Source organism: Drosophila sechellia, chromosome 2L (genome assembly GCF_004382195.2).
Source record: "Drosophila sechellia strain sech25 chromosome 2L, ASM438219v1, whole genome shotgun sequence".
NCBI lineage: Eukaryota > Metazoa > Arthropoda > Insecta > Diptera > Drosophilidae > Drosophila > Drosophila sechellia.
The window spans coordinates 13,573,215-13,584,151 of NC_045949.1; the positions used below are offsets into that span (position 1 = coordinate 13,573,215).

The 10,937-nt window shown below is 46.3% G+C and overlaps 2 protein-coding genes across 4 annotated transcripts in view; one reads left to right on the forward strand and one right to left on the reverse strand.

Annotated features, from left to right (window-relative positions):
• LOC6611217 (centaurin-gamma-1A) overlaps window positions 1-6,878 on the forward strand; it is a 53,448-nt gene extending 46,570 nt beyond the window's left edge. For 2 of the 3 annotated variants that reach the window (XM_032725799.1, XM_032725842.1), the window contains exons 3-8: window positions 3,216-3,357; window positions 3,459-3,593; window positions 3,661-4,944; window positions 5,008-5,125; window positions 5,189-5,564; window positions 5,629-6,878. In XM_032725799.1, the coding sequence (XP_032581690.1) occupies window positions 3,216-3,357; window positions 3,459-3,593; window positions 3,661-4,944; window positions 5,008-5,125; window positions 5,189-5,564; window positions 5,629-5,952 (2,379 nt within the window). In that variant the 3' untranslated portion in view covers window positions 5,953-6,878. Of the gene's footprint in view, window positions 1-2,448; window positions 2,558-3,215; window positions 3,358-3,458; window positions 3,594-3,660; window positions 4,945-5,007; window positions 5,126-5,188; window positions 5,565-5,628 lie in introns of those variants that run through there. The other variant, XM_032725891.1, reaches the window with a different exon arrangement.
• A 163-nt stretch (window positions 6,879-7,041) lies between these two features.
• On the reverse strand, window positions 7,042-10,291 carry LOC116800393 (protein SMG5-like). Its single transcript, XM_032715074.1, has 4 exons — window positions 10,282-10,291; window positions 8,809-10,218; window positions 8,335-8,493; window positions 7,042-8,258 (listed from the first exon to the last, which is right to left on the reverse strand). Exons 1-4 carry the CDS (start codon window positions 10,289-10,291, stop codon window positions 8,017-8,019), a joined length of 1,821 nt encoding a protein of 606 aa, XP_032570965.1. The 3' UTR covers window positions 7,042-8,016.
• Window positions 10,292-10,937: the final 646 nt, after the last annotated feature.

The window sequence follows — 10,937 nt, forward strand, 5'->3', positions numbered from 1 at the left end:
TTATCCAAGTTTTGGCCACTCAACTTGCCTTTAGTTGAATTTTTCTTTGCTCTTTGCACGAAAGTTTGCGTTGACTGGACATTGGGGAGTTGGATTTTGGACGGCATGAGTCACTCGAAACTCAACCTTCGACCTTTGGCAGGCAGTCGAGACTTTGTCGCAATGCCAGATAAGCGATTTCAACGGGTCCAGTTTTTGTTGGCCATTATGGCAGAACGTGATGCAGCAGCCGCATCACCATCATCATCGTCATCTCGGCCATCATCTCCTGGCCGATAGCCAGTAACTGGGTCCAAGAGGTTCTATAGAGGTTGCCCAGTGCAAAATACACACAATACCGAGCGAGCTCTCAGTTGATTGCCAACCCCTGAGCTGCAAAAGTTCGTCCTGCAGCCTCCGAATCCCAAACCGAATGCAATTGAATTCGTCTTTTGTCAATACATCAATTCCCGAGATTGGGTAGCGTAATTAAAGGCAACTTAACCACGGGCTATTTACATTTGAACACAGGGCCTTGACTCATTGATTCCCCGAGGGTCTTCTGTGGCTCAAGGAGCTTTTGTTCGGCACTCGGCTTTGATATATCGCATACTGCATGAGTTCGCCGCCATCCGCCATTCGCATTTGCATTTGCATTTTTGCAATTGCAATTTTCGCTACCCCAAATGCCAAAGTTGCCGATGGCCTCCTGCGCCTGCGGCTTAAAGGGTGAAAGTGAGGATTATAAATTTTAAGCTGCTTTTGCTTTTCACTAGTCTCACTCACATTTTTTATTTGCGGTTCTATTTACACTCTTAGTACTTTGTGTCCTGAGGGGGGAGGTGCTTTGGTTAGCTAGGGGGTTGCTCATAAAAAATGTGCCAGACACGCGACCCTTGAAATCCCAATAATATCCCTATAATCCTGGCTCTAACCCCGCTGACTGGCAGTCTTTCACTATTTGTTGTAACCCGTTGCTAGCGATTCTTATTCAAATTGCTTTCGCTTTTTAAATTCCATCCATTTTAATTATAAGTTTGGAGAATTTTTGCAAGTCAAGCAGATGATTGACCTAAATTATCGTTGGAAAACCTAACAAAGGATTACGGCTTATAAATGTTTTTAGGGAACGGTTTGCTGGGAACAGTTTGTTGGGTACAGTTTGTGAGCTACAGTTTGAGAGTAACTGGAATTCAAACGTACAGTTTGGAGAGTGTGTATTAAGAGGAGTTTTTAAGATTTCTAAACATTTAATTAAAGTTTGCGACTGTCAATTGCATTGACACATTTCATAAGCGATTTTTCTCGCTTGACTGCACTACAATGCACATTACATAATAGTCGCTGCATGTCAAACTGTCAGTCAACTCTTTCACTCGAATGCACACGCTCTATTTCAACTCCCACTTTCGTTACATTTGTAATATCTTCCAATCCACCAAATCAACTAATTTTATATCACTTTCTTTGGCCAACTCATGGCAGTGCCAGCTTTATGGGACATAATAAACTCATATTTCATGGTACAAATAACCCTCAAAAGTTACGCCGAGAGTAGTCGTTACATCGGCTAACCCACCCAAAATGAGAACAACCCGGAAAGTTACACCCACCCTCGCCCAACTCTGGTTGAAATCACTCATTCAATGGTCGACTTGTCGCCACTCTGTCGCATTTGTAGTTGCTTTTTTCCTCGGTCTCCCCAGCGAAGGATATCATTACCATACACGAGACGACGGGACGACGAGAAACAGCGACAACAATATTGCATGCGACCAAAGAATGGTCGATTTCTTATTGTCAGAGCCGGAAAATGGGGGTGTACACTCGCGGTGCTGCAGATAGGATACTAGAAATAAATGTTAAAAAAGTATATGTATTATGTAACTATATGTTTCAATTCAATTTATGTTTTTCACTTAGAAAACTAAAACAAATTTTTAAGTTTTAAGTTGTATCTTAGGGATACGAGTCTTCGATTCATTGCAAATAGTTTGCCTAGTTCGAACCACTTTTGTGATCCCCATTGTCCTGCTTACATCTGCAGTTGTTTTTCTTCGTCATCAGCATACATATGTGCAGTAAGCACACACCGGATCTTCCGCTTACCCTTCCCCCACACACACACATGCACACACACCCTGCAATCGAGTATCTGTGTGAGCTCGAGCCTTTCGTCGCCAGTTGGTGCAACTTTTTTTGCGACCCCCTTTGCACTGGCGCTTCGTTTTTGCTTTCCTGTTTCCTCTGCATACATTTTCACAACAAATCATAAAAAGTGGCAATGATGGCGGCGCCCAGGACGAAGGGGGGCCGGGTTGGTTTTCGGCGAGTGGGTTGGCCAGCCCAACCACCCACCACGAGAACAACACAATGCACACAGCAAGGCAGACGAGTGTCCTCGTTGCCAGGACATTCTAGCAGCCAGTTGTTTGTCGACTGGCGTCGCGTGCGGGCGGCTTTTTTTCCCATCGCCGAAAGGCTGCTCCTTTTTGTGACAGGATAACCGAGCGAGCTCGAAAGTGCCAGCAACTTCTCCATGAGCGAGTTACATAAATAATTCAGGCATTCGGTCCAGGTAAAATGCCTGCGATGCATTATTAATTGATTCGAGCCGAAGGACAGTCAATCAATATTAACTGGCAAACTCCATTTCCTGGCGTCGCCTTCAATTGGAATCCTGCGCAGAAACAGCAGAGCCTGTTTACATGCCATATAAAAGTTCATTATCCTGCCAAACTCTCTGTGTGTGTGTGTGTGCATGTGTGTTTGGGGCATACAAAAATCATTAAAAAGTTTAACACACGTCTGCCTGGCGAGCGGAGAGGAGCAGAGTGGAGTGGAGTGGAAAGAAGGCTTCAAGTGCTTCATTAGCGACTTTCTCAAGTGTGTGTGTTGAGTCCTTCGGCCCAGCTGAATTTAAGGATGAAAAATAAAAACAACTCTAACTCCTCGGCAAAAAGGAGCTGCTATATACATATGACCATTGTTTTGCGCGCTTCCGCCAGACGCCGCATGTTGTTTACTCCCCATCCCATCGATGGCGAATCCAAGTCATTCCTCCCCAGAATCCATCGCAAAGTCAAGGACTCGACGCGTCCCAAAGCGCGCCGTGTTTTCGCAGGACTCTCTTTGTTTTCCGTTCTCAGCTTTCTGCTTTCTGCTTTCCCTTGCCAATTGCCAACCCTTTGCCATTTTATACTCATTATATGATTTTTCGTCTTTTTCCCTTACAGTTCGCTGGCTGGGTGGATGCGGTAATCTTCGTGTTCAGCCTGGAGAACGAGGGCAGCTTCAATACCATCTACAACTACTATACGAAAATGGCGCATTTTCGAAATGGCCAGGAAATACCCATGATATTGGTCGGCACGCAAGGTAAATAGCCTATAATATAATACAAAGAATATAAACATTTTCGTTTCTTACATAACTCATTATTACATCATTTATTAATATTACATCCTTTACCTCCATAGACGCCATCAGCGAGCGCAATCCTCGCGTGATTGACGACACCCGTGCCAGGAAGTTGGCCAGCGATTTGAAGCGTTGCTCCTACTACGAGACCTGCGCCACCTACGGCCTGAATGTGGAGCGTGTCTTTCAGGATGGTGAGTACCCCGAGCTCAAATAGGATAATCACATAGGACTAATCAAATGTAACTTCATCCTTTTCAGCCTGTCAAAAGATCCTCTCGCAGCGCCTGCCTTTGCCACCACAGGTGCAACCGGCGAGACCCACAACTCCGCAGGGCAATCGCCTGGGATTGGCTCCCTACCAGGCGCCCACCAATGGACAACGTGGCCAGCAGCAGCTGCCACTGCGAATGAGCGCGGATTTCGCACAGGCGGAGCAAAAACTTTGGTCGCTGCAAGCGGCCAGCAGTGCCACCACAAACGAGAATAACAACATCACCAAATACAATCCCGGAGCTGCCAACTCGCTGCAGGGTGATTGCTCCCAGGTGCAGTTGCGCGATCCACGTGATCTGGCGCCGCCACCGGGTAAGGAGCTGCCCACACCCACCTCGACGCCCACGACGAGCCGCAAGAGCCGGCGACGTTCCAACCTCTTCATCCCCTCCTCTTCAAAGAAGGCCGACAAGGAGAAGGAGCCAAAGAGCAGTGAGCTGGGCAGTGGACGTTCCATACCCATCAAACAGGGCTACCTGTACAAGCGCTCCAGCAAGTCCTTGAACAAGGAGTGGAAGAAGAAGTACGTGACCCTGTGCGACGACGGCAGGCTCACCTATCATCCCTCACTGCACGACTACATGGATGATGTGCACGGAAAGGAGATTCCGCTGCAGTACGTCACCGTGAAGGTGCCGGGACAGAAGCCTCGTGGCTCCAAGAGCATCATCACGAACAGTGCGCTAACCAGTTCACTGATGGCCAATGGCCAAAGAGCTCAGAACACGATCAGCGATGGCATCGGTTGTCTCACCCTGGCTAAGGACAATCAGCGCAAGCTGAGCGAGAAACTATCGCTACTCGGAGCCGGATCCATTGCAGCTGGCGCCGGTGGAGAGCCTTTGAAGTCGAACAGCTCACAGCAGACGAGCGGGGACGAGGGCATAGCCATGTCCAATTCAAATTCACAGACTTTTATCGCCGGAGAAGCGGCCAATGCGGGAAACAAGCTGGAGGCCCAGACGCCGAACGTGAAGAAGCGACATCGACGCATGAAGAGCAGCAGTGTCAAGGCGAACGAGGCGGACGACAACGATGGCTATGAATTCTACATCGTATCGCTGGACTCCAAGCAGTGGCACTTCGAGGCTGCCAATTCCGAGGAACGCGACGAGTGGGTAGCGGCCGTCGAGCAGGAGATCTTCAAGAGCCTGCAGAGCATCGAGAGCAGCAAGACCAAACAGGCCACCAGCACTGATCTCGCTGCCATGCTGGCCATCCGTCAGCGGGTTCCTGGCAACGGCTTCTGCGTCGACTGTGGAGCGCCAAGTGAGTTTAACATTAAATCGGTTACTTGTATATTTACTAAACCTTCTGTTATACTCTTTCCAGATCCTGAATGGGCTAGCTTGAACTTGGGCGTACTCATGTGCATCGAGTGCTCGGGTGTGCATCGCAATCTGGGCTCGCACATATCCAAGGTTCGCTCTCTGGGCCTGGATGACTGGCCGTAAGTTTATTGATATTTTGCCTGTTTATCATAATTCTAACATATAATTTATCTCCTCAACAGATCCCCGCATCTCAGTGTGATGCTGGCCATTGGCAACAGTCTGGCCAACTCGGTTTGGGAGTCGAACACGCGGCAGCGGGTCAAGCCCACTTCGCAGGCCAGTCGCGAGGACAAAGAGCGATGGGTGCGCAGCAAGTACGAGGCCAAGGAGTTCCTGACCCCACTGGGCAATGGATCCTCAGCGCATCCCAGCCCGAGTCCGGGTCAACAGTTGATCGAGGCTGTGATTAGGGCGGACATCAAGTCGATCGTTTCGATCTTGGCCAATTGCCCGTCCGAGGTGACCAATGCGAATGTCAGCGCAAGAGATGTGCGAACTCCACTGCTGCTTGCCTGTGCCATAGGCAATCTAGCTATAGCACAGCTGCTCATATGGGTAAGTTAACTGGAGACCAAATCAAATGAATCAGTTGTTAATAAGTACGTATTGCTCCTTCCAGAATGGCGCCAACATCAAGCACACGGATCATGAGGGTCGCACCTGCCTGGCCTACGCTCGAGCGGCACAATCCCTGGCCACCGCCAAGTCGATCAAGGCTGCTGCAGCTGCGCAGGCGGGCACAACGATTCCGGCTCCTGCTCCGCCCACAAACGGTGGCATTCCTGCTCCCCAATACAATGTCGAGGACACGACGGCGCTGGTGGAGCTGCTCGAGGGACTGGGCTGTCCAGAGGCTGCTCCTCTGACGGCCAGTGGCACTTTGCCTAGGAGACGCGACACGTTGGGCACTCCGTACGAGAAGTCGGTGTCGGGTGTGATCTGAATTAGTTAAAATTGAAATAAGAAAAACGTGAATTTTCATAACAATTGTACAATGCATTAGTTTTTGTTGTTCATGACGGACTTAGTTTAAATTCGAGCGTAAAAAATGTATAGCGTTTAGAGTGTTTAGGTTTTAGGAATGTTGTGCAAATGTTTAATATTATTATTATTTGGCAAGTGTTGAATGGAAATTCACAAGTTTTATTTATGTTTCCTTTTAGTTTGTTTAGTTCTTAAGCCATGGAAACCTGTACAGCCTTGTTGTAATCTCAAGTGTATAATTTATTATTTTCGTATTACGTGAAACTATTATTATTGTTTTTTTTAATAGTGTGCAGGTTTTTAAATCGTTTGCAAAACAATTATTTAGTAACTATTGTAACTTTCGACAACCATCAGCAGATTGCAAAAGACTTCACGTAACAAAAACATACTTATACAACCTAAACAATAGATAAAAGCTGATGCAAAATATACGTATAAACGAAATGAATCTAAGATTAAAGCCAAAAACAAACTTATGCTAAACAATATACACGAACATATATATATTATATACATACATAGTTGAAATTGCTTGATAATCGGTTTAAACAAATGAACACGCCCAAAATGTAGCTTATGCAGAACCAAAATCACAAAATTCTTTGCTATATAAATTCCAAACAAAAATAACTCGTTTTAGATATTATGCTGCGGAAAAATTGGATTCTGATTGTATGGAATCTGGGTAGACAAAAATTTAATTGAAAGTATTTCAAAACTATTATACAAGATAGTTATAAATCAATCTAAATATTACTATATGTATACACCCCTATGTATTGTGTACGCTATTTGTACGAATTACAAACCACAAAACGTGACAAACTCAATCTAATTGGAAGGAAAAGTAGCACACAAAAACCACAAAAAAAAAAAAAAAAACAACAAAAGAAAAACCCTTCAATAAAAATCTATTAAACATTTTAAACTGTGTGCTTTTTATTTCACGAGGAATGTGAAAAATTTATACCAATAAATTTCCGGTTTTTCCAGTTCTGATAAGTCAACCAAAAGCTGTTTTAATGAAAACCCTATTAAAACAACATTTTTGTGGTTGGGCGCTTTATTATTCAAACAAAATGTAACATAACTTTCAATTTCGGAAACATTTAGAATGACGTAGAATTTTGTTTACATATGTGCGGCACTTTCCTTTATTCTTTAATGGGAAATTGCATTGGTGAACCACAAGAGAGACTTTAGTTGGGACTGCATTAAAATGTAAGTTTGTTATATATATATCATATACTTTGTTTTTGCGAAGAGGATCACGCGGATTGCCTAGTCAGAAGCGTGGAAATTTAAATAAACTCTGTCTGCCAAACCGAGAACGAAACACAACTGCAGGAAAGATCAAGAGTGTTTGGATCCAAAGTCCAGCCCGACGCAGGAAATGCGAAATCTTGAATACGAAATGGTACATCAAGCAAATAACCGATTAGAAGGTCGATCCGTCCTGGTCGCCGTCATCCCGCTCTCCCAACATCAAATAGCTGCTCCACGAAGATCTTCTGTCCGTGGACCGCTCAGGTCTTGAAAAGTTGTTCGATTGATTGATATTTTTTTTTTTACGATTTTTTTCTTCTGATTTTTTGTTGATGATTGTGCGTTTGCCATTGTCCATTTAACATTTGCTGGGAGGTCGTCATCATTGTAGCCATCGAGTTGAAAGTGAACGATTTTGATTGGTATTTTGTTTTAGTTTGGTCTAAACACAACAAGCAAATTCCACGCAATGCTGCTGCTGCACTAGGCTGGCGGAATCTTGCTCCCGCTGATGGTAACAATTTCAGTTTCAGTTTTTTTTTGGGGAAAACACGGCCACAACCGAGGCTGCAGCAGCGATTGCTGGTTTGGTTTTGCCGTCGTCCACGGCCATCGTTAACTTTGGAACTCCATGTCGATTTGTGGTTGTACAGAGAGAACACGCTCGCACCCTTATTAGCTCGCATTGCATTTGGTCTGCAGTTGCCTTTGCCGCCTTAGCGCCCGCTACCGTTGCCGCTCCACTTGGGCCCGTTCATTTTTTGTTGGCCTTAAATTTTGCGTAGAAGCTCTGGATCTGGGCATAGCGTACGGGTATCGAGTCAAGGATGCCGGTGTAGCTGAAGTTCTGTTGCTGGCGGTTCTTCTCGTGCAAATTATCGCCGGACAAGTACGTGACGACGCTCTTCTTCAGTTCGCTGACGTGCGGATCGGCATGGTTGGATACCAGGTGATTGCAGAACTGGGCAATTTGAAGGAATACAGAGGCGTCACGATCTGTGGGTAGCAATAAAAAAAAAAACAACACCATTAGCTGGCACATTCTCGTGCGATAAATATTTGCTAAACTCACCCATCTTGCGTGATATCTTCAGTAGGGAAAGCGGCTGACTTTCGTTATCGCGCTGCGCACGCAAGTGCCTATTGCCCTGCTTAAACTCCTGCTCCAGCCAACGGATGACATGGCGCACATTCTCGCTGCGTTTCTTCAAGTCATCCAACTCATTGAGCACTAAATGGGAAATGATAATCGATTAGCATGGGGTCTTTCTCCTTGGGTACAGGTTAAGTACATTCTTAATTGTGGATATACTATAAAAACAACTGGCAAATTAAATGTGCTACCGTCATATCAAAAGTGTTAAGAATCTAATCTTTTCTACTATAAAAGTTCATTGGATTTCAGGGAATACCACGAAGTAATAAACTTGTTGATAGATTATTTAAATTTTGAAGTTCTAAAGGCGTCATTCTATGTCATTGTTACTTTCCACTTCGTTGACTCGATGTCAAACTTATCAATCCACACGGAGGTACGCGCACTCACCTGCATTTGGAATGAGGACAATGCACTTCTTGGTCCTCACCAGCGACTTGACTATGCCATTGTATTCGGTCAATGCCTTTGAATCGACCACCACAAATGGGGACATCACCACATGAGCGGGACTGTCCCGCAGCTCCTCCTCCAAAGTCTCCACCTCGCTTTGCAGCCACAGCTTGCCCATGAGCTCACACTTCTTCGACTTGGCCTCCGAGCGCTCTTCGTCGGCGCCCGAGCTGGACTGCAAATTCAGTTTCTCGATGACACTGTTTGTGGTTGTGGAGGCGGAGGTTCCGCCGGCGAAAGAGGTTCCCGTGGCACTGGTTATAGCAGCAGCCGCCTTCTCGGCATTGCGATTCCTTAGGTAACCCTTGCGCGGCATCTTGCGGCACTCCTCCACGGTGTCCTTTTCCTCGTTACTGGTGTAGCTCTTGCGGACAATGCCGTTCTTGCGATCGGAGTAGCGACGTGTGCGTCCTTCGTTCCGCTTTGTTCGGTTGGTCTTCGGAGCGGTACGACGCTCGCGGCGACGTGATCCGCCTCCCTTCTTCTCCTCGCGCTGTTTCTTCTTTTGGGTCTCGGTGAAACGACGCGTCTTGACGCAGAATCTGTAGTTAAACTTCTTCTGCTTGCAAATGAAAAAGCCAAAGTCGACCATCTTGAAAATACGGAGAATGGACTCTTCCTGGGGAGTGACACGCTCCCGGATACTGGTCTCCCAGTCCAGTGTAATCTGGGGGATCTGGAAGATGTCAAAGTTCTTGAAAGCAAAGTCCTCGGTGAGCGGAACGTTAGCCCGCACATCAAATAACTCGACCAGGGAATCGCGCACGTTGGCGGTGGTCAGAAGGTCGCGCTCGAAGTAAACCTTCCTGGTGAAGATGTCGATGTTGCAGTAGTTGAGAAGCTTCATGATCTTGTGCACAAACTCCGGATTCGAGTGGTAGCAGCCGATGAGTATCTCCGGGTTGACGCGCAGCCAGTCAAAAAGCACTTTCAGGGCTCTAATGGTCGGTTCATTGTGCAGACAGTCAATGACTATGTTGGGATTGATCTTGGTGTACTTGTTGCGATAAATCAGCTTCTTTGGTGGCTCTGAAAAGCTGACGGGCGGTTGTGCCACCGCCACGCCTTCCAATGGCTTGCTTTGAGCATCATCTGCGCTCTTAAAGTTCAGCTGCAGTACCTCAAAGCTGCGCAACAACTCCTCCGAGTCCGCCTCCTGTGAGTTGGACCTACGCTCAACTTCGTTGGGATACACGATTTTCTCCTCCTCAATAACAACGTCTTCGTTGTCGGAGTACACCAAGCCACCGCCTCCTCTGCCGCCGCCAGATTTGCGCTCCTTTTTGCTGTAATTAGCTGTAAGGATTCGACAAATTTTAGAAAAAAGATTTAAAAGGTTTTTTTTTGCTTAGATAGAAATTTGTATTCAAAGACTCACCTGCTGTGCCATAGGCAATCTAGCTATAGCACAGCTGCTCATATGGGTAAGTTAACTGGAAATCAAATCAAATGAATCAGTTGTTAATAAGTACGTATTGCTCCTTCCAGAATGGCGCCAACATCAAGCACACGGATCATGAGGGTCGCACTTGCCTGGCCTACGCTCGAGCGGCACAATCCCTGGCGACCGCCAAGTCGATCAAGGCCGCTGCAGCTGCGCAGGCGGGCACAACGATTCCGGCTCCTGCTCCGCCCACAAACGGTGGCATTCCTGCTCCCCAATACAATGTCGAGGACACGACGGCGCTGGTGGAGCTGCTCGAGGGACTGGGCTGCCCAGAGGCGGCTCCTCTGACGGCCAGTGGCACTTTGCCTAGGAGACGCGACACGTTGGGCACTCCGTACGAGAAGTCGGTGTCGGGTGTGATCTGAATTAGTTAAAATTGAAATAAGAAAAACGTGAATTTTCATTAGTTTTTGTTGTTCATGACGGACTTAGTTTAAATTCGAGCGTAAAAAATGTATAGCGTTTAGAGTGTTTAGGTTTTAGGAATGTTGTGCAAATGTTTAATATTATTATTATTTGGCAAGTGTTGAATGGAAATTCACAAGTTTTATTTATGTTTCCTTTTAGTTTGTTTAGTTCTTAAGCCATGGAAACCTGTACAGCCTTGTTGTAATCTCAA